Source organism: Eubalaena glacialis, chromosome 3 (assembly GCF_028564815.1).
Source record: "Eubalaena glacialis isolate mEubGla1 chromosome 3, mEubGla1.1.hap2.+ XY, whole genome shotgun sequence".
Classification (NCBI taxonomy): Eukaryota; Metazoa; Chordata; class Mammalia; order Artiodactyla; family Balaenidae; genus Eubalaena; species Eubalaena glacialis.
In genome coordinates this window covers 119,962,691-119,985,559 of record NC_083718.1, presented here as the reverse complement: position 1 = coordinate 119,985,559, position 22,869 = coordinate 119,962,691, and the positions used below count along the sequence as shown (strand labels likewise).

At 41.6% G+C, this 22,869-nt stretch overlaps 1 protein-coding gene across 3 annotated transcripts in view; it reads right to left on the bottom strand.

Moving 5' to 3' along the window:
* DDAH1 (dimethylarginine dimethylaminohydrolase 1) overlaps positions 1–22,869 on the bottom strand; it is a 244,529-nt gene that overhangs the window by 131,024 nt on the left and 90,636 nt on the right. Inside the window, exon 1 of one of the 3 annotated variants that reach the window (XM_061183943.1) lies at positions 8,928–9,482. The exons of 1 other annotated variant lie outside the window; for it this stretch is intronic. In XM_061183943.1, coding sequence (XP_061039926.1) covers positions 8,928–9,482 — 555 coding nt within the window. Of the gene's footprint in view, positions 1–8,687; positions 8,761–8,927; positions 9,483–22,869 lie in introns of those variants that run through there. One more of the 3 variants, XM_061183945.1, reaches the window with a different exon arrangement.

Genomic DNA, 22,869 nt, shown 5'->3' with positions numbered 1-22,869 from the left:
GATGACAGTGAAGTGTGATGGGAGAAATCATGTGGGTCTGGGAATCTTATGCTCTTTCAATGGCCTTTATTTAACATTTTCTATGGGAAAAATTTCTTATCAAATGTGCTGTATAAATGGCGGAGTAAGCAGAGGTTTTGAAATAGAGTTATTAGCAAATTCAACTTCATCTCATAATGGGTTATCATTAGCAAGGCGTGAGTTTAAATGATTGGTTAATTAAGTAGAACAAGTATAATGCCTTGGGTTGAATAAAATCCAGTATTTTTTTATTCATCAAACCCCAATCCCATCTCACAAATGTAAATTATTATAATGTCCCCATCTCCCTATCACTTTCCCACCCTCCACTTTCCACCTTAACACACCCTGAGTTCCAAAAGGAAAGTATAGCATTTCCAAGCTGGAAAGAATATTAGATCTTATTATCACTGCAAAAATAAAAACCAGTGTCTCCTAATATCTAGAATAGTGCTGTATCCCAACCGTGCTGCCTTCTGTAGCTTGTACAAAATTCAGCCTATGATTATAAATGCATGCTCAGTTTCAGCTGCACTTGATTTATATTAATGTGAGACTCAATGGTGTCTACTGCCAAGATGGAAAGATTTGTGAATAAAAACACATTTCAACAGCAAACAGGAAAGAGTTTTCTCTTACCTGCCACTGACATGGATAATATTATATACCTATACATGGCAGATGCCAGGTTTGCCTGACACACCCTAATGTGCAAATTTTGGGCCAAAGGGGAAAAATTACTACCCAGCCAAATGACATTCTAGCAACCTCAAGAAATGAATCTCAGATTTGGAGTGGACTTCAGTCCACTCCAGGGCAGACTATATCGTTCCCAAACTGTGCTATTCAGGAATCCTGGAAGGAATGCCAGACCTTGATGGAGCACATGGTAGGAGAAAAGATGGGAGTACAGTTAGAAATGGAGTGTGCCAGGCAGCCAATTCCCTCTGGGCCCCAACCAGGAAATGTGGTTAAGGATATGGTTCTCCTGGTGAACTTGGAACTAGGAATTGAAATCTCAGAGGTCAGGGGGGCACGGGCGGGCTTTTCTCAATCCTGCATCCTTCCCAACATGAGTGAAATTAATTTTCACTGTACCATCACCCTCATCCTATCTCACAGTGCCCTCTATCTCTGAAGGCTGCCCCTCTCTGCCTTCCCCTGGTTACTTCTAACTCAATTATCACTTCTTCTGAGAAGTCCTGGTATGGGTCAGACCCACCCCCTGGAGGTTCCATAGCACCAGACAGAGCTCTGTCATAAAACCCTGTCCTCTTGTTCTGCAGGTGTCTGCCACTGGTCTGCCTTCCTAGCTGGACTGTGAGGTCCTTATGGCCAACGGTGGTATCTAATTCACCTACATCTCCCCACCACCAAACATTGGGTCTAGACAGTTGCTGAAGGCACAAACATACTACATGAGTGATGCAACTATTGTGCCTTTACCTTCAAAAACACAGTCATTTTTAACGCAATCATGGCACTCATCATCACTGCTAGGAGCAAATTAGAAAACTTCAATGTTTCTTAAACAAAAGAACAAAGGAATCAAAGCAAACATATTTTTAATGAAGTCAAAGATTTACTTACACATATTCAAATCAAGCAAAATACTGATATATTCATCTTCATTAGAATGACAGCTTATCCCATAAGCCCATCTAGCTACAAAAGCAGACTAAAAGTTGTATTCCCTTTAATTTGCTATGTTAAATAATTCAGGTTTGATTTGTTGGGCAAAATTAAACCAACTCTATACTAATTTGTACTTCTATCTTCGTAGTCTGCTGTGCTCATTTCTCTGGTCATACTTGCTTAGATGATCTAGACATTTAGAAACAGCAGCCTAAAGTCTGGTGATTTATTCCTTTCTACGTGCTACTACCCCTCAGCACTCAGTTTCAGGAAAACAATGTATATTATTACATTATTTGACAATGACAAAGTAAACTGGGATGGCATTACACGCACACATTTTAAAATGGGATTTGTTGTTTGAGATTACTCTTGCTTGTCCATTTGGATGAAAAGTGCCTGTTTATGAAATGCACCTGAGGACTCTGACAGATTTAATACCTAATATCAGTTTAAGGACAGCAGTGAAAGCCAACTTCAAAGGTCAGGGGAGCATTTTGATGCAACATCAGGGGTTGCATTACAGTAAATAAATATTTTTCTACTACCTGGGGTGAACAATGCACTGTGTTCTGTATAAGATATAAATGAAACCTTTTCTCATTAAGATTTCAGCTATTTTATCCTCTATTATGGCACCTCTTGATTAGGGGAATGAACTCTACCATGTGTCCAGATCTCCAGTCAGAAAACTAGGCTTTCTGAAGTGGTTACAGATTTAAACAGCAAATGCCATAAAATAAATAATAACCATCACTCATTTCTTAAACATGCATTTCCAAATTTATATTGAGGTTCATGAATAATTTATTTACGATGCAAAGACAGTAGAAGGTAAATCTTTTCAAAAGTCTTAAGTAGATTTTTCTGTGTTGTGGTTTGTATTAATGGACTGGATACCTAATTTTGAAGAAATCTGAGCTCAATAAGAATTCAAAAACATGCAAAAGCAATTTCCCAGCATATGTGAATTATAAGGGATCCATCCCTGCCTTCTTAGTCTTATAATAATTCTAGGAATCTCTGCAGAAAGTTCATTTTCAGCTAATAGTATCTAATAGAAGACACTCCCTACTCATCATTATGTTCTTTCTTTTCAAGGCTTTCAAGATCAACTGCATGGGAGTAGATTACATTATGGGATGCATCCCAGTTCCCAAGACACACGTCAATTTCCAAACGTTTATTGCCAAGGCCATGTAGAAGAGTCGGAAGAGAAACACCCTGAAAGAGAGCAGCTGTTCTAACCAGTTGGAGGTGACAATTTATTAAGAACCGTTTAATCTGCCGCCATGTGAAGAGCCTCCAGCGCCTTCACGTTCCAGCTTGGTGAGAATCAGGGTAATTTCTAATTATGGTTTAGGGCAGTTTACTCACCTGAAGTTAAACAGAAGTTTGAGGAAACGTGTGCATTTAAAAAAGCAATCATCCAGTAGGCTGGTAAATAAGGCACAATTATGCATAAAGTGTGCCCGGGCAATTTGTGGGTTTCATGTAAATGCCTGAATTATTTTTTTAACTAAAATGAAAACAATCTACTCTCATTTAGGAGAGGAGGGAAGTAAAATGATTCACTTAGTTAATATCCAAGTTATACTGTATATCGTTAGTGTGTAAAATGATATTCAGGTGGCAGTTTTATACTGATTTAATGATCTATTATGATTAAGCACAACTGGCAACAAGCACTTCAAGCAAAAAAGACCTTCATACTTTCATGAGAAGCTCAGTTCTGCCACTTATTAGCTGTGTGTGACTTTGGACAAGTTACTTAACCTCGGTTACCAGAGACTCAGTCTCCTTATCTTTTAAAGAGAGCTAATAATAACACCATCCTTTGGGATTCACACACACACATAAGTTGGCTGGTCATTAGACATGGTCTTAATGCTCACCTTGCCTCTGGGATCAATATAATTATGCTTTTTTCCTAACCAAAGAATAAACCAGGACCCAAATATGTAAGTCCAAATAGTTAAGTGCCCCAATAGAAGGCGAATTACTATGCAAATATGTATTGCTTACCTTTTCCGTTTAAGCCTTCCTTTCCCCCCCTCAATGTTTATTTTTACTTTGGAGATTTATTACTTTGTGCTAAGCATATCGCCTTCTTCCTAAAGAGGTCCCTAACAGTGCAAATGCTCCAGGCAAGGATAATTAAAGCCATTATCACTTTGTGAGAATGAGTTTGTGTGCTTTTCTCTTAGACGGAATACCCCATATACTAATACCTGGTACCTGGGAAAGGATAAAATGGCTCTGAAAGACAGGTGAAAGGGCACAGGATATATTTCACAATTTTCCTTGAGTAAACTCTGCCAGTTAATCATTTATTAAGTACTAAAAACTTTCTGGGGAAAAAAAAAAAAAGAAAACCTCAAGAAAATGGCATTAGTAGCTGCCTCTGAGGAAGGGAACTGGGTAGTCAGGTACAAGTGTGAGGTAAAGGGGGCAAGACTTTCTTTCTTTCTTTTTTTTAATAAATTTACTTATTTATTTATTTATTTAGGGCTGAGTTGGGTCTTTGCTGCTGTGCGCGGGCTTTCTCTAGTTGCAGCGAGCGGGGGCTACTCTTCATTGCGTGTGCAGACTTCTTGTGGTGGCTTCTCCTGTTGCGGAGCACGGGCTCTAGGCCCTTGGGCTTCAGTGGTTGTGGCTCGTCGGCTCAGTAGTTGTGGCTCACAGGCTTAGTTGCTCTGCAGCATGTGGGATCTTCCCGGACCAGGGCTTGAACCTATGTCCCCTGCATTGGCAGGCGGATTCTTAACCACTGCATCACCAGGGAAGTCCAAGACTTACTTTCACCGTGTATCCTCTTGTACCTTTTGAATTTGGTATTGCGGACATGTACAATTGAAACAAAATTTTTATTTTTTAAAAAACCCAATCCTCACACACTGTCATAGCTTTTAGATATTTGCTTACTGGACTTTGACATTTAGAAGTTAATTTTTTTTTTCCCCTCTAAAATGTAAGCTGGATTCATTTAAGATATGATTGGTTTCTTAAGGCTAATTTATTTGTCTTCAAAATATTAAGCATATTAAGACATTCATATTCCTGAAGACACAACGTTCTTAGACAAGTAATATTATTTGCTGACTTTCTCTATATGCAGTTTTCTTCACTAAAACTTAAGCTTGCTGCAGACAGGGTCTGTATTTTATTAATCTTTGGAGGCCCGATTATGGCAAACACTGAGCTTTCACAGAAGCGTTACTTTCTTGAGTTTGGTTCTCAGTCCTTTCTTCCAAGGAAGAAAAGTCATTAAATATAACATGATGCTTTGATTAAGAAGAAACTTCGCAGGATTTTTTTTTTTTTTTTTAATGAAAGCTTATTTATTTATTTATTTTTGGCTGTGTTGGGTCTTCGTTTCTGTGCGAGGGCTTTCTAGTTGCGGCGAGCGGGGGCCACTCTCAATCGCGGTGCGCGAGCCTCTCACTGTCGCGGCCTCTCTTGTTGCGGAGCACAGGCTCCAGACGCGCAGGCTCAGTAGTTGTGGCTCACGGGCCCAGTTGCTCCGCGGCATTTGGGATCTTCCCAGACCAGGGCTCGAACCCGTGCCCCCTGCATTGGCAGGCAGACTCTCAACCACTGCGCCACCAGGGAAGCCCACTTCTCAGGATTTTAATAAAAACAAAACAACAACAAGAGACAGGCACGGAAAGGGAGAGGGAGAGAAAAACTGTTATAAATCACCTATAGGGCTTCCCTGGTGGCGCAGTGGTTGAGAATCTGCCTGCCAATGCAGGGGACACGGGTTCGAGCCCTGGTCTGGGAAGATCCCACATGCCGTGGAGCAACTAAGCCCGTGTGCCACAACTACTGAGCCTGCGCGTCTGGAGCCTGTGCTCCGCAACAAGAGAGGCCGCGACAGTGAGAGGCCCGCGCACCGCGATGAAGAGTGGCCCCCGCTCGCCGCAACTAGAGAAAGCCCTCGCACAGAACGCAGACCCAACACAGTCAATAAATAAATAAATAAATAAATAAATTTAAATCACCTACAGTTGTAATGAAACTTGTGGGACTCTACTGATTGGAAATGCTTGCAAAACACCAAATATGTCATAATGAGGGAGAACGAAGGTTGACCTAAAATCATGAACAAATTTGTTCAACAAAATACATTTGCTACATGATTATTGTGTTCAAGGCCCAGGGGATAAAATGTTGAACAACGCAGACATGATCCCTGCCCTCACAGTTTTCATAATAGTGGGGGGTACAGAAAGATAAACAGGCAATTACCATATGGTATGATAAATACCATAACAGGGAGTACAGAAGTGCTCATAAAAGGACAACCAATCTAATGCTTGAGAAGGTGAGATCTAATATCACAACAGTTGGGACTAGAGCTTTAGAGTCCTGCAAATCTGAGTTCAAATCCTGGTTTCACTAGTTCCACTCTATAACCTCGGGCAATTTATTTAATCTAAGACTCAGTTTCACCAACTTTTAAACAGGAATAATGATAGCAATGAGCTCAAAGAGTTGATGTGAGCATTCAATGAAACGCATGTCATAAATCCAGCACAATGTCTGGCAAATGGCAAGCACCCAATAAAGATTAGCTAATACTATTAATGGTAAGAGTAAGCGGAGAACTGAAGCATGAGTAGAAACAGCCAGGTAAAATGCAGGAGAGGAAGGAGGAAGAATGTCCTGGGCAAAGGAGGAATGTACACCCATAAAAGCAACAGCATGGTGAGCTTTAAAAAGAACCTGGCTTGAGCCAAGAATTGGGAGGCACCTCGGGTGGGGTCAGAGATGCAACTGAAGCTGGAAAGGCAAAGCAGAACCCAGTTCAATGGGTTTATCAAGCTCAGTGGAGGCCCCTCTAGAATTTTAATCAGAGGAGGAACAGGATCAGATCTGAGTTTTAGAAAGACCAGCTTGGCTACAGTGTGGAAAATGGAATGCAGAGGGAGAAGACAGGAGATCAGTGTTAATAATTTTAATATAATGCCTCAGCTGTTGTGGAGTTTCAGTTAGGGAGTTAGGTGTCACATATATGTATATACATATATATATGTATATATATACACATATATATATAAAACAATCCAAGAAGTCCTTGAAGTAATTATTATCAGCTTGCTGGTATTAGCTAATTAGCATTTCATTAATTCATTTATTCATTCATTTAACAAGAATTTATTAACTTCAATGTAGGCAGCAAACTGTGAGAGATTTCAAAGAAATCTCTGAAGCACCTCACCCAACATGACTGCCCGCATTCCTCTCTCTGGCTGGAAGGCCCATTACCCTGGGAACCCAGATCAGGTGCAATGGCAAAGGTGTTTTGGGGAGGGACCACACACCTGCAGAAAACTTGAGCTGGGAGGCAGTGCTAATGAGCAGATTAGGCTGGAACCTAAGGCATGAAGAAGACTCCCCTTCACCCTTGGAAGGGGAAATGTCACTGTAACTGCATCAGTGTACAGTAGACTTCTTACTGCTCAAGGAGTAAATCTTCCACGACCCATTGGTAAGTGAATAAGAACGACCAACACTTATGAAATGTCCTGTCCTCTATATTTCTGATGGATTAATAAATTATTACCACAATTCTATGAAATAGGTATGATTATGTCCACTTTACAGGTGAGAAAACTGAGGCAAGAGATACTCCCTAAGGTCACAGAATTAGATCCAGTCTGATGTTCTTATCCATTACACTATGTGGCCTCTGGCAGTGGGCAACCAGCCTGAAGAGTGAAACCCATTTAAAACGTATGCCTCAAAATCTGACGGGGAGACAGATCACTGCCCACTTTAGTATCAGGAAGGCCAAAATTTGAAAGGTTTTATTATAGCAATAAAATGAAATGGATGATTAAATATATGACAGTCTCTTAACATGAAATTGGACCAGCCTCATCAAATGAGTACCATTTTGAAAGGGTTTTTAAAATCTACGTTACTCTTTTAAGCACAAACCACAGCTTTGTCATATGGCCTAGGACACATTAGAAAGTATTCAAGTGGGGTTACATGCTTATCAGTTTAAAATAGAGTGGGTCATCTCACACGTTCAAAGATGGAGAGGTGGCAAAGGAGATAAAAGAGCTAAGAGAATGAGACCTGTTACTCTTTTGGTTTTCTGCTAAGGCAGGGTGAAAAAAAAAAGCTGATTATCTTAGTGGGAAATAAATCAAATATACTTATTCTCTCAGACCAAGCAAAGTTCTAGCAGCCAAGTAATGAAGCATGTGGAGAATAAGCATATTTTAACTACAAGCTTTATGAGGCATTTCCAATGCGAATCGAATAAAGGAAAAATAGGGAGGGAAAATCCTTAACCCTCCAGATATGAAAGAAACCACCAGCTTCTTGCAATGCCACTTGATGCCAATAGCAACCAAGAGTCTTGACCCTGGGCTCTTAGCAGGCAATGAGAAGAATCCCAGGCCAGACGGCATTTTAAAATCCAATCTCACTCTTATTTGTCTCTCCCCACTAACCTACCTTGTGTTTAAAGCAATCACAGACATTTTCACAAACTGCAATATTTTAAAGTAGTCACCATCCTCTGAGAACACAAAAAGCTCTAATTGCTATGAGCTTAAAAATATAGAGAATAAAAATTATTGAATTTGTGAAACCACCATTTCCAATTAAACACACAGACACATACACACTCCCAACACCCTACAACGAGTTCCGCTTTTCAAACCCAAACACCACGGCTCAGCAACAGGCCAGTCTTCTGGCTCAGCACTTGCCAGTCCCTTTTTGCGGGACTCACTCTCCACCACCGAAAAGTAACTCAGGACGACCCAGGTCTGCGGGAATCGACCGTTAATTCATCTGGCCCTCCCTGCTCCCAGCTCCTGGCAGGACTTGGGGGTTTAGGGTCATCAACCGGACCCACGGAGCCCTCGCCCAGGCTCCGCCCGCCCGCTTGGAACGGCACCTCTCCCTGCCCCCGCTCCCTGGGAAACGAGCAGAGTTGCACTGTCTTCGCTGCTTCTTAATCTTTACAAATAAAAATGCCCGTGAGACGGATTCCCCACCCCACCCACCTGCCCAAGTCCGCACCACCACACTCAGTCGGCTCCTCTAGAAGGCATCCAAGCTGCGCCGGGAGGCGTGAACAATGAACTTCTCTCTCTCGCACACACACCGTCTCCCCCAAATGGGAAGTTCTGAACTAGCCCGGGGGCCACTTCCGCGATTCCCCCCGCACGTCCGGCTCGGGCGGCGCGGGAGGGCCCGGCGCGCGTCCCCGGCCGCGCCCCTCGCGTCTCCGGGCGGCTAGTTACCTCCTTCCTCCGGCTCGGCGCCCCGGGGCGGGTGATGAGGGCCGTCTCCTCGCACACCACGGCCACGTCCTCCACGAACACGCAGTCCGGGAGGCTCTCGTCGGCCGGCAGCTGCACCACCTGCAGCCCCAGCTTACTGCCCAGCACGCCCACGTACAGCTGGTGCTGCCGCTCGGCGCGGGCGAAATCCACCTCGTCGCCCTTGGTGTGCCTCAGCGCGTGCTGGCCGAGGGACTCGGGCAGCCCCCGCACCACGACGTGGGTGGCCCGGCCGAAGGCGGCGGGATGGCCGAGCGAGGCCATGGCTCGGGGAGGCGGCGGGGGGCGCGGCAGCCGGGTCTTCCGCGGGCAGCGCGCGCCGAGCCTGCGAGCGCCCGGCGGCTCCCCTTGGCAGCAGATGAATGCGGTGCAGCGGGAGCCCGGCTCGCGCCCGGAGCCCTGCCCGCGCGACTGAGCATGCCCAGACCTCCGGGCGCCGGCCCGCGCGCAGCCCGCGCGCCCACTTGGCGCTCTCGGGTTTGCGGCAGCCGAGGCGGGAGTTGTAGTGGCGAGCATCGCACGAGGAGTGGGGCCAGAGGCGGCGGCCGAGAAAGCCGGCAGCGCAAGAGGTGCGCGCCGGTGAGGCGACCTCGGCCAAAAGGCGCCGTACCCGGACTTGACGTTACCTGGGTTCCGCCGCAGGTGCACACCTCACGTCGACCCAAGGCGCACTTAGAGAGCGGTCTATGTTCTGGACAGAGCGACTGTGGGGTCTTCTTGGTGGTCGGGAAGCAAAGGATGGGATTCCTTTGTGGATAGATACTTTGACCTCTCTCCCTACTCTCCTGCTCCCAGGTTGCCCAGCACGTGGTACCACGCCCCACCTCCACCCCCAGTTCCTAGCGGGAGAATCTGTCTTCCCACCCAAGTCCACCTTACCTTGACTTTCTCTGTAGATGACCCCTCACCCCACGTGAGACTCTAGATTATTAAAAGAATGTTATTTCTTCCTGTCTGAAAGAAAGAGGAGGAGCCCAAGAGACACATATAGAGAGAGACATAGACACATGGAAACTCACAGTATTTCAAGGACAATCCGTTCTTACGAAGAATGTGATTCTGTTTGCCTACAGGGCCCGCAGAGGTAGGGAGGCAAAGACCAAGTGTGCTTTCCTCCACGATAGATGTGCGCTCACCTTGAGCAGTTTCAGACGTGGAGCGTCACAACGCTTTTGGCACTGGGAAAGAGGGTTTCCAAACTCCTCCCTTGCCTTTCCCTCAGGCCTGTACAGACTCCGTGGAATTCCCAAGATATTTGTTGAACGTTTCTTTTTTCATGCCCCTCAGGGAGTTCCTTTCCCTTCTTAATGGTACTAAGCTTCTATTTTTCCCCTCTCACGCATTGCAGATTACATAATCCATGGGTTCTGCTCTTTTTGAGGGGAAGATCCACTTCAGGTAGTAACTCCAAAATAATCTCAGGTAATAATCTTCTTTCCTCACGTTCTGTAGCATATTTCTAATTTTAAGATTGATTAGATCATAGAACATTAGATTTGAACAGGACCTTAGAAACCCTCTCATCTAAATTCCCACTCAATGTTCTGGAATTCCAGCTAAAACATCTATGACAGTGACCAGACCTTTACTTGAACATTCTAAACCTCACTTACTTGCAAAGTGTATTCCACTTTTGAAGAGTTATCACAGTTAAAAATTCTTCATTGTGGGCTTAAATCCCACTGGTCCCAGTTCTGCCTTCTGGCATTACCTAACATGCTAGTATTCTTTCACAAGACAGCATTCACATATCTGAAGACAGTTCTGCTATCTATGATACCCGACACCGCATCCCACCCGCCATCCTGACCCACTCCAAGCCTTGATCCTGAACCACCAAAAAGTAACTAGTGATTGGTTTCTAAATCCCTTCAACATTCTGGTCATCTTCCTTTTGATACACAGTGGTTTGCCTGTGTCCCTTTTAAATCATGGTATCTGGAATATAAACAATTCTTCCTGTGGTCTGACCCACACAGACTACAGCAGGACCCTTATTCCAGGTACTAGGCTTCTATTAACACTGCCTAAGATTGTATTGGCTTTTTTGGTGGTCCAGTGCCAAGGTCAAGGCCACAGCCTTTTTGTCAGAACTCTGATACCAGTTTTTAGGAAATGTAGGTTTCTAGGAGAGATCTAGCTAAGGATCCTGGAACAGTTGTCCCAACTGAGCAACAGAGGAGATGTGATCTGCCTTCTCTCCCCTCTCTCAAGGGTGACTTGAATTTACCCAGATGACGTGGCATTTCTCAGCTTTGAAAGTGAGGGGTCTTAAGTGAAGGACAGCTCTGACCCTGACACTGGGGAGTGGGACCAAAAGTAAAATAACAAACCTTTGAGACCTACTGAGTTCTACTTCCGAGGCAAAACTCTCAGGGAACCCATGCTGATACTAAATTGGCACCAAATTAGTGTCCAGAAATCACTTGATGGTGTTCTCAGCGGGGGATTCCCACCAATGCTACAGGTGAAAGTTACCCCATGTGCTGAGCTTGCCCAGGCTAAAATATGGGCCTTTTTCCCCCCATTACCTAACATTGAGGTTTCATCCACCTCCAGCTGGTCTCCACCTAGCAACCTTAATTCATGCCCGTGCCTTGTTAGAGCCTGAATACTTTGCCACCAAGTGCCCTGAGCCTAATTATAAACAAAGTCCCGTGTATCCACTCTGGGCTCTTGTCAGCCCAGCAGCCAATTAAAACCTGAAAGATTTTTCCTGTAAATTGGTGTTAGCCCTGTCTTTCCATACTGAAATTGGGCCACTTTTTTTTTTAAATCTAATTTTGCAGTTATCCCTATTAAATGTTATCTTCATTCCAACTTGCCTCATTTTGATTCTGTCATCTTGTGCATTATTTATTACCTGTAGTTTTGTGTCATCTGAAATTTGATAAGCACACCTTCTGTCTCTTCTAAGCAGTTGTCCAAAAGTGTTAGAATGTGTATATTGGTGAAAAGAATAATAAAGACACGAACTCCAGTAAATCACTTCTTACATGCCTTCCTGCTTGAGTGATAAAGGACCACTTTTGGGAAAATGGAAATGGAATAAAGCCCAAATGGAAAATGGGCTTTATTAAGTCTAATACATATATAAATTCATTTTCCCTACAGATATTTATTGAGAATTCTCAAGGCACAACACCATGTTATGTACTTCAGAGACATACGAGAAGCATTAAAACATGATCCTTGACCTTGAAGAGCTTACTGGGAAAACAAGACATCCAAAGTGAGAGCTATGCTAAGGGCATATGAGAGATACAATCAACAAAGTGCTATAGGAAGTTAAGGGAAAAAGAAATCACGGTGGCTAATGGGAGTGGAAGAGAGCTGCTTGAAGGTGACTGGACTTGGTTTAGGCCTTGAATAATTTTTAGGATGTGAATAATTGGAAGGATAGAATGAGAATTCTAAGGAAAAGTATGTGCAAAAGCCAAATGCGTGTTCAAGCAACAATAGATCAGTTCAAATCCTGTATGTATTGGTTAAGATAATTCTAGATGCTGTAACAAAATGACCCCCAACACATATAGTGGAATAAAGTTGATAGAAGTTCATCTCTTGTTCACTTAAAGGCTAACACAGAACGTCTTGATTGGTTCCTGACTCTTCTCCAAGTAACATGCAGGGGTCTGGCCTTCTTCCATTTTGTGGCTCGAACACTTTCAAATATGGCATCCAAGTTCACCATGCTCACCTTCCTCAAGCTGAAAGAAAGTTACAGAGCATTCAGCACCACGTGTGAGAGGCTTAATGGGCCAGGCCAGGAAGTGGTACATATCACCTCTGCTCACTTTCCTCTGGCTGGGACTCAGTAACATACAGCTTTAGTAACCAAAGGGAAGAGCTGGGAAATAGTCTTCTATGAGCCCAGAAAGGAGAGGAAACAGGTTGGGGAAACAGCTAGCTGGTTTATGCCCCAGAGTACAATGGGGGAAATGGAAAATAAAGGTAGAAAGGTAGGCTAAGCTTTCATCACTTGAGCAGTGGACAGACATACGGTGTGGAGTCTGAGTGTAGCTTCTGAAGCCAAACTCTGTGGGTGGAAGCTTGGCTCTGCTATTTTCTTGTTATATGATCTTAGTTGTGTTACTTAAAAGCTCTTTGCCTCCGTTTCATCCTAATTTATGAAATTGGAAACAGTGAATCCATTATCAAAGGCTTATTAGGAAGGTTAAAGTTAATAATACAAAGTGCTTAGAAAAGTGCCTAGGATAGTATCTAGTACCTAGTAGTTGCTCATTAAATATTATTCATTGACAGGTTTTGAGGGTTTTTTGTTTTAGCTTTTGGGTTCTTTTTGTTTGCTTTGTTTTTTTGTTTTTGTTTAATTTTATTGGATTATAGTTGATTTACAATGTTGTGTTAGTTTCAGGTATACAGCAAAGTGATTCAGTTATACCTATATTCATTCTTTTTCAGATTCTTTTCTCATACAGGTTATCACAGAACATAGAATTCTCTGTGCTATACAGTAGCACTGACAGGTTCAGAAGGCTTTGAACATGATTTCCTACCTAAGGCCAAACCACATACATCCATTGAATTATCAGAGTCATATAGGTATCTTAATGCTTTCCAGCAGAACCCATGGCCTTCCTAGGTTGATAGACCAAATCTCACTCACAAGTGTAATCATAGATTCAGTACACATTTTTGAACCTTTGCTACATACCAGGTACTGGGGATGTAATTGTGAATTACACTGTGAGACTTATGGTCAAATTGCTCCTTTTTCTCTTCCACACATTTCAAGATCTTTGTAACTAATTCCCTGTTTAAATTCCCTCTATTTGAAATACCTAGAGCTGTTTATATTCTCCTAGCTAGACACTGACTGATATAGAGGCAGTTTTTCTTTTCCATTGATAATATTTCTGGACCTGCATTTGAAGTCAATTTTAGATAGCAATTATTTCAGGATTAAAAGAGACATTCCTGCCTTACTCCTTTCTTACTCCATTTTTAGCAAATACAAGATTTTCTTTCACTGGGGTTGGGTGTTTGAGGGTAGGGGTTGGAGTCCTTAAAGAGAATGAGGGCTCAAGTGTCCTCATCCATCCCAAGTACTAGAAATACTAGATCAAGTAAATACCATAAGTCTGCATTCTTCTTTTTTTTTTTCCGTAAGTCTGCATTCTGACACTAAGTCCTGAGTGCTGCCAGATAAGAATCATTAAGTTTGACACAAAATGATTTACTGTGGAGGAAACCGACTGCTGCAGATTTCCTTTGACATACAAGCAGTGAGTTATGTTTGGTCAAATGGGCAGGCAGCATTTTACAAACTAGGAGATGGTTCCAGGATTCTGGTTCCTGAAGTCAAGATGCATACCCTCCTAACCTTGGTTTCTTCAGCTGTCACCTGGGAATTCATTCTTTAAAGAAATATTTACCAAGCACCTGCAACATGTATGGACGAGAAATACATAAAAGCAGTGAATAAGGAATAATAAACCTGACTTTGACTCCTGGCCCTCCTGCATTCTAGTTGTGTAATCTTGGTGTGCCCAAGACCCATGCTTCACTATTTTCTGTCTTAGTCTGAGCCCGAGAGGACTGACCTTCATCGACTGTATCACCTGGGATCCCGTTATTGTTGGCTTTGGCCAGTGGGCGGCACTTACAGGAGATGGGAGGGCAAGAGGAAAGGAAGGTTAACATATTTATTCCTCTTACTCCCTTCCTGCTTTTTCATGGTTCTAGCAACAACCCTTCTATAACCATAACTTCTGTCTGATGGTCCCTCTTTTTGGAGATTCTAGATCCTGGCTGGTTTCTCATAACCCTATGTAACTACTTACATGGAAGTAGTAAACAGCACACTTTAAAGTCCTCTTTTAAGCACACGATATTATGAATATTAAGAAAAAAGGGGGGCTTCCCTGGTGGCACAGTGGTTAAGAATCCGCCTGCCAATGCAGGGGACATGGGTTGGAGCCCTGGTCTGGGAAGATCGCACATGCCGCGGAGCAGCTAAGCCCGTGCGCCACAACTACTGAGCCTGTGCTCTAGAGCCCGCGAGCCACAACTACGGAAGCCCGCGAACCTAGAGCCCGTGCTCCGCAACAAAAGAAGCCACCACAATGAGAAGCCCGCGCACCGCAACGAAGACCCAACACAGCCAAAAATAAATAAATAAAATAAATAAATTTATTTTAAAAAAAAAAGAAAGAAAAAAAAGAATGCAAAGAAAAGGCAATTCAGCATTTTCAGAAAGAGGATTTGGCAATATTCAATGCATAATGAGGCTGTGCTTGGGGCCATCCACCCTCACCAGCTTCTCAAAGTATTTGCTGGCACTGTGAATGCTGGTCAGAGTAGTTGCATAAGGGATCAAGGGATCCAACATAACCGTGACGTAATGTTTGACGTAAAAATATCGATGAAAGCAGCAAAGTGAGAATTGCTAACTTCTACGCTCTGGAAAGAAGTGGCCAATTTACTGCAGCTGAGCTTGAACTGCTTAATGATGTTCCTTAAATGATCTCCATCTAAGGGTGGTAATGACTTCCTGTTTTTGCTAGTCTCTGGGTGCCTCAACATCCCTTATTGGTTCTCTTTACTCTGCCCACACCTCTAAAAACAGTCTCCTTTTAAAGGAAATATTGGGCTGGCCAAAAACTTAGTTCGGTTAGTGAATACATTGTTCGATAAAGTTCTTCATGAAAATGAAAAATGTCTTTTATTTTTACTTAAAACCGAACGAACTTGTTGGCCAGCCAATGATTATTAAACGTTCTCCTCAAAATTCTTAGCTGAGTATGCGATTTGTTTTTCACCAGGGACTTCACTTGTGTGAGTCACTTGAGTTTATGTGTAAGTGGGTTGCATTGAAGCTGAAATGTGACAGCGTGTACAAACGGTTGCACCTGGCACCAGGAAGTACTCAATGAATGACAACCACTAATATTAGTAGCTATTGCGCTTTTGTGCCAGACACTATGATGAGTACCAAAGTTGCCATCTACCTCTGTGTAAAATGCCCATTTCTACCACTCAACATACCCACGTCCTTTAAATGAGATAATACATACGGTGCCTACCTCAGTAACAGGGCACAGTGTAAGCACTCAGTAAGTGCTCCTGGTTCTTCAAAGCTCACCCTCTCCCACACAAGTAACATTTCCCTTTTCTGAACTTCTGTAACTCTGTCTATATTCTTCTTTTTATGCTGCTTATTACTTTCTCTTAGCAGTGTAATAACCCATTGATACCAGAGTCATCTAGTTCATTATAACCACATCAGGGGCTAATGAGATCATCAAAGTATCCTGAAAAGTCCAAAGTACTACATAAATGTATTGAGTTTGAATAACAAGTTTGTGATGTATTATGATGATATGCAGACGTTAGTGTGACCCTGCCATTTAATCACTTTTTTCAGTTTCTCAGAGCTTTTTGCAATATTATCTTTCCAGAAGTATTTTCATGATTATACCATACTCAAATACATGTTTGTGGGGATGAAATAGATTGAGGTTCTGATAAGCCCCCTTCATTTCCTTATGAAATGAAGTTGCTTCATTTTCTTATGAAGAGCAATGCAATGTTAGTTTTGCAATACCAGGGAATTGTCATGTTTGCTCATTTGGTATCAACCCACAATTGTTTTAACAAAGGATTAGCTCACACATGTCCCAGGAATTCTCCTTCCAGCTTTCCTCTTTTGCTCAGTGATACTGCTCTCTCCTGGCTTCTTTTCTCTAGCTGTCTGTCTCTCTGTCTCTGTCTCTCTCTGATTCTGTTTCATTGCTTTTAAGTGTTGGTGTTTCCCAGAGGCTAGATCTCTAGCTTCACTCTTCTTTCCTCCAACTTTAAAAGCTCCCTCCTATGGTTGGACTAATCTAGGCCCATGACTTCAAACCTCACCTCAATGCCATCCGTGCCCAAACTATCACTGCTGGTGCTGTGGTCTCTCCTGAGCTTCAGAACTGCCGGGGAGACATCCCTGTTTAGTCCCACAGGAACTCCAAAGTCAACATGCCCAGAACGGAGTTCATCGTGATCTGTCCAGTCTGCACCTTCTCCCCTTCCATTCTCTTGTCCATCCACACAGATTGTTGCTCAAGCCAGTTTACTGAAGCTTATTCTTAGCTTCAGTTTCTCCTTTGTCTACAAATTTAATCAATCAAGTCTGACAGATCAGTCTCCTTAAAATGGCTCAAATCCATCCATGTCTCTCCAGCCACTCTGCCACCACCAAGTCCAGAATATAATCATTGGTCTCTTGGATTATTGCACAGCCCTCCTATCCAGAGTGGTCTTTCTAAACTGCAAATCTGACCATGCCACTCTCTTGCCTAAATCCTCCAGCGGCTTCCCAGTACCCTCAGAATGAAGTCCAAATGCCTTATCATGGCCCACAAGATACCCCTCCCCAACCTCATTCTGGTCACTTCCCCATTTTTCTCTTATGTGGGCCTCTGCACATCATATTCTATCACCCGGAACGTGCTTGACCCCATCCCTGCTTGAGCAACTCTTAATCCTTCTTTAAGACTCAGTGAAGGCACCACCCCTTCCAAGAAGAATTCTCCCCCTCCCCTGCCCCAGTCTGGATGTGGTAAATGCATAAATGGGGAGTTTGCAAGCCTCTAGCGGTTTTATGGATAGTCTCACCATCCCTGTTCCCTGAACACTTACTGCTGAGGCGGTTGTTACACATTTCTTATTTCACCCTTCACCTATTTTCTCCTCTGAATCATCTTTTCTCAGCTCCTCCTCTTCATGAATTCACTTTTCTCACTCTTCTTTCCAGTTATCTATTGCTACATAACAAACCACCCCCAAACTTAGGGGCTGGAAACAATCTTTCTATTTTGCTGATGATTTGTGGATCAGGAATTTGGGAAAGGCTTATCCAGGTGGTTCATCTCGGATCCTCATGGACTTTGTCGGGGCAGCTGGAGCTGGAGGGTCCACTTCCAAGATGGCTCCTTCACTCACATCTCTGCTGCTTCCCTGTTCCTTGGCCTCTCTCTCTCCATGGGAATAAATCTCTTCCTCCAGGGCCTCTCCATGTGGCTTGGGCTACTCACATCATGGTGGTCTCAAAGTAGTCTCCCTTCTTAATTAGCTGTTGGCTTCCTAGTGGTGATAAGTGGATGCTGCCAGGCCATTTAAGGGCTACACACAGAACTAGTATGGCATCATGTCTGCCATCCTGTATTGGACAAAGCAGTCACAGACCTGACCAGATTCAGAGAGGAATTAGACACCACTTCTCGATGGAAGGAATGCCCATCATTAATCAACCACATTCTTATTCTCCAGTTCTGTTATTATTCCAGTATAGTATTTCTATAACTTTTTCAGAGAATTTGCCTTCCATTTCCTGAAGTTTCTAACTTTTCCTGAATTAAAATCAGGGTCCATACCATAGATTTATTTACACAACTAGCTCAATTTACTGACTAGTGCTAGGCACTAGTACTGTCTTGTATGGAAGATGGCTATTAATTAAACACCATATAATTCAATACTTACAAACTAAGTGCTAAAAAGCGAAAGGACTGGATACCCTGGGCATGTATAATAACAAAAATCCCATCTGTCTGGGGTATCAAGAGAGGCTTTCCTGAGGAGGTGACTTTTGAGCTGAGACTTGAAGTCTGGGTACGTATTAATTAAGATTGGAGAGAACATTCCAAACTAAGGGAGCATATGAGCAAAGACAAAAACTGAGAGGGAGCTCATCAATGAATTTGGTAAAGATGCAGTATACAAAATTAATACACAGAAATCTCTTGCATTCCTATACACTAACAACGAAAGATCAGAAAGAGAAATCAAGGAAACAATCCCATTTACCATCCCATCGAAAAGAATAAAATACCTAGAAACAAACCTACCTAAGGAGGCAAAAGACCTGTACTCAGAAAACTAGAAGTTACTGATGAAAGAAATAAAAGATGACACAAACAGATGGAGTGATTCTTGGATTGGAAGAATCAATATTGTGCAAATGACTATACTACCCAAAGCAATCTATAGGTTCAGTGCAATCCCTATCAAATTACCAATAGTATTTTTCACAGAATTAGAACAAAATATTTTACAATTTGTATGGAAACACAAAAGACCATGAATAGCTAAAGCAATCTTGAGGAAAAAAAACAGAGCTGGAGGAATCAGGCTCTCTGACTTCAGACTCACTACAAAGCTACAGTAATCAAAACAGTATGGTACTGGCAAAAAAACAGAAATACAGATCAATGGAACAGGATAAAAAGTCCAGAGATAAACCCATGCACCAATTGTCACCTAATTTGTGACAAAGGAGGCAAGAATATACAATGGAGAAAACACAGTCTCTTCAATAAGTGGTGCTGGGAAAACTGGACAGCTACATGTAAAAGAATGAAATTAGAATACTCCCTAACACCATACACAAAAATAAACTCAAAACGGATTAAAGACCTAAATGTAAGGCCAGACACTATAAAACTCTTAGAGGAAAACATAGGCAGAATACTCTGACATAAATCGCAGCAAGATCTTTTTTGGTCCACCTCCTAGAGTAATGAAAATAAAAACAAAAATAAACAAATGGGATCTAATTAAGCTTAAAAGTTTTGCACAGGAAAGAGAACCATAAGCAAAACAAAAAGACAACCCACAGAATGGGGGAAAATATTTGCAAACGAAGCAACTGACAAGGGATTAATCTCCAAAATATACAAACAGCTCATGTAGCTCAATATAAAAACAAATAAACAAATAACCCAATCGAAAAATGGGTGGAAGATCTAAATAGACATTTCTCCAAAGAAGACATACAGATGGCCAAAAAGCACAGGAAAAGATGCTCAACATCACTAATTATTAGAGAAACGCAAATCAAAACTACAATGAGGTATCACCTCACACCGCTTAGAATGGCCATCATTAAAAAATCTACAAACAATAAATGCTGGAGAGGGTGTGGAGAAAAGGGAACCCTCCTACACTGTTGGTGGGAATGTAAATTGGTATAGCCACTATGGAGAACAGTACGGAGGTTCCTTTAAAAACTAAAAATAGTACTACCATATGACCCAGCAATCCCACTCCTGAGCATATACCCAGATAAAACCATAATTCAAAAAGATACATGTATCCCAATGTTCACTGTAGCACTATTTACAATAGCCAGGACATGGAAGCAACGTAAATGTCCATCAGCAGAGGAATGGATAAAGAAGATGTGGTACATATATACAATGGAATATTACTCAGCCATAAAAAAGAACAAAATAATGCCATTTGCAGCAACATGGATGGACCTAGAGATAGTCACACTGAGTGAAGTAAGTCAGACACAGAAAGACAAATATCATATGATATCACTTATATGTGGAATCTAAGAAAAAAGGGTACAAATGAACTTATTTACAAAATAGAAGCAGAGTTACAGATGTAGAAAACAAACTTATGGTTACCAGGGCCTGGCGGGGGAGGGATAAATTGGGAGATTGGGATTGACATATACACAGTACTGTATATATACACACTACTGTATATAAAATAAATAACTAATAAGAACCTGCTGTATAGCACAGGGAACTCTACTCAATACTCTGTAATGGTCTATACGGGAAAAGAATCTAAAAAAAAGAGTGGATATATGTATATGTATAACAAATTCACTTTGCTGTACACCTGAAACTAACACAACATTGTAAATCAACTATACCTCAATAAAAAATTTTTTAAAAAGTGAGAGGGAGCTTAATGTGTTTGAGGAAATTTTTTAAAAAATCCATGTGCTACAGCTGGAATGTGGGTGACATTGTTAACCCTGTTTTAAAAGTGAGGAAATTGAGGGTCAGCGCCAGGCTGAGAGCATGATACCAGGAGAAGGCTCCACCACGTGTGCTTCCCCATTGGTGGGGAGTTTGCCCTCAGGCCTCTCCTTCAGTCTTTTACAACTAGAAGAGCATCCCCTACAGACCTAGTGATGTCTTACCTGAGAGTTATCCAGAGTCAGAGAAATCAGCATGAAAAATCACCCTAAGAAAACATTATCTGTAGAAAATATAACACATTATCTGCAGAAAATATGACACAAATATAATACTACTTGTCTGGTAGTATTACAGACAAGAGTGTAGTTTACAAGTAAATCAAGACTAACTCATGCAAAGATTATCTAATTTAGAAACAACATATGATTCATACTACTATCTCCATTAGTCTCATTAGATATAAATAATTATATATGTATATATGTATATATATATAACTTTTATGCAAAAGCTAGAAGAAAATGGTAAATTGTGTTCATACAGGCCACATACGTAGCCACTAACTAAATTTTCCAGAGAATTTATTTAAACATCCCAGCAAATCAGTATATGCATCAGTACAAAATGCTGCACAGATTATCTGTAAGTTACTGGTCTAGGATATTTTATGTTTTTATACCCCAGTACATGGGCTTCAATTTTCTGTTCAGTTCTTAAGTTATTTTTAATGTATTTTTTTATTTTTGAAAAAATTAACTATGCCATCTGCCAATTCAAAAGTGGGAAAAAAATTTAAAAGGCCTTTAAAGAAAGACTTTTTCAAAAATATAGAAGGGAAAAAAAAAGCAAGAAAACTGCCTTGGAAAGCAATTTTTCTTGTGGAAATGCTGTAATAGTTACAGCATTTTAGGGGAAAACGGGACAAGAATATTATATAGAAAAATCAGAATCGCGCTTTTATGGAAAATCCATGGGTTCCCACAAAAAGACCACACAATGCAACTTTAAGAAGAAAGGAAAGAGATTTCAACTCTAATTTGCTTTTTGCCAAGAACTTTCTGACATCCTAATTAATTTTAGAAATTATCCTTTCAGGTATACTCTCCCTTCTGTGACTTCGTTAATGTTTCTTGAGCTTTACAATATCATCTGCCTCATTGCAATATGTTTCCGATTCTCATCGCAAATGGTCATCACTGGTAAGGTGCAGATCAGGAGAAGAGGCTGGACACATCAGGAAACACTGATGAATGTCAACTGATGAAGAATGAACTGTTAACATTTTGGGGAATAGTCCTCAGGACTTTATATCGGTCTACAATATCACATTCTATATAATTTTATATTACTTTATAATATTTATTCTAAGGAATACGGTGAAAATAATACACCCTTTAAAAGGAATTCTAATTTCATTGCCCTTTGAAAATTTAAACGTAATTTTTATTTTGCTTTAATTTGTGTTTTGCTTTTAAAAGATTCATTGTTTGTTATAGCCCAAGAGGTAGTAACTGAAAAGCTTAAAGTAGTTAATAACCTGAGATTATTTTTCCTTCCTCTTGTTTTCCTTTTATAAAAAAAAAAAAACCAGAAGGAAATTAAATGCTTAATTAAATCAAACGAATTAACTGAACACTAGTATTACCATGACCAGTGTTTGTACCACTAATTGCTTATTGAGTATTACGACAGTGTTCACACAGTCTGAACATAGAACAGGTTTGGCCACGAATCAAAACAGGCAGTTTTAGTTCTACATGGTATGGAAACAGGTATTCTGGAGGTGGAGCCCATGTGAGTATCATCAAAACACCAGACAATTAAATATTGCTAGTTCAGTTTGATGGGCTTTGTTTTCATCCCTTTAGGGTGAAAACGGTGCTTGTAGCTCCCATTGGCTTGGCCCTGCTTGGGAGAGAGTCCTGTTGAGCTGGCCTAATCACATTTCCTGGAAGAGTTCACATAGATCTGATTTGGAAATTTCCAGAAATGACTATGTCCTTCTTAACACACACTGGAATCTAAGAAGATAATATTTCCTTGTCACATTGTTCTAAAGCAGACATTCAATTACATTCAAAGAGCACGTCTGCTCTCAGAGGAACAACTGCAAGCAATTAAAAGAGAAAACAGAACACATAACAGAACAGCTAACGTCTTCAGGAGAAAGG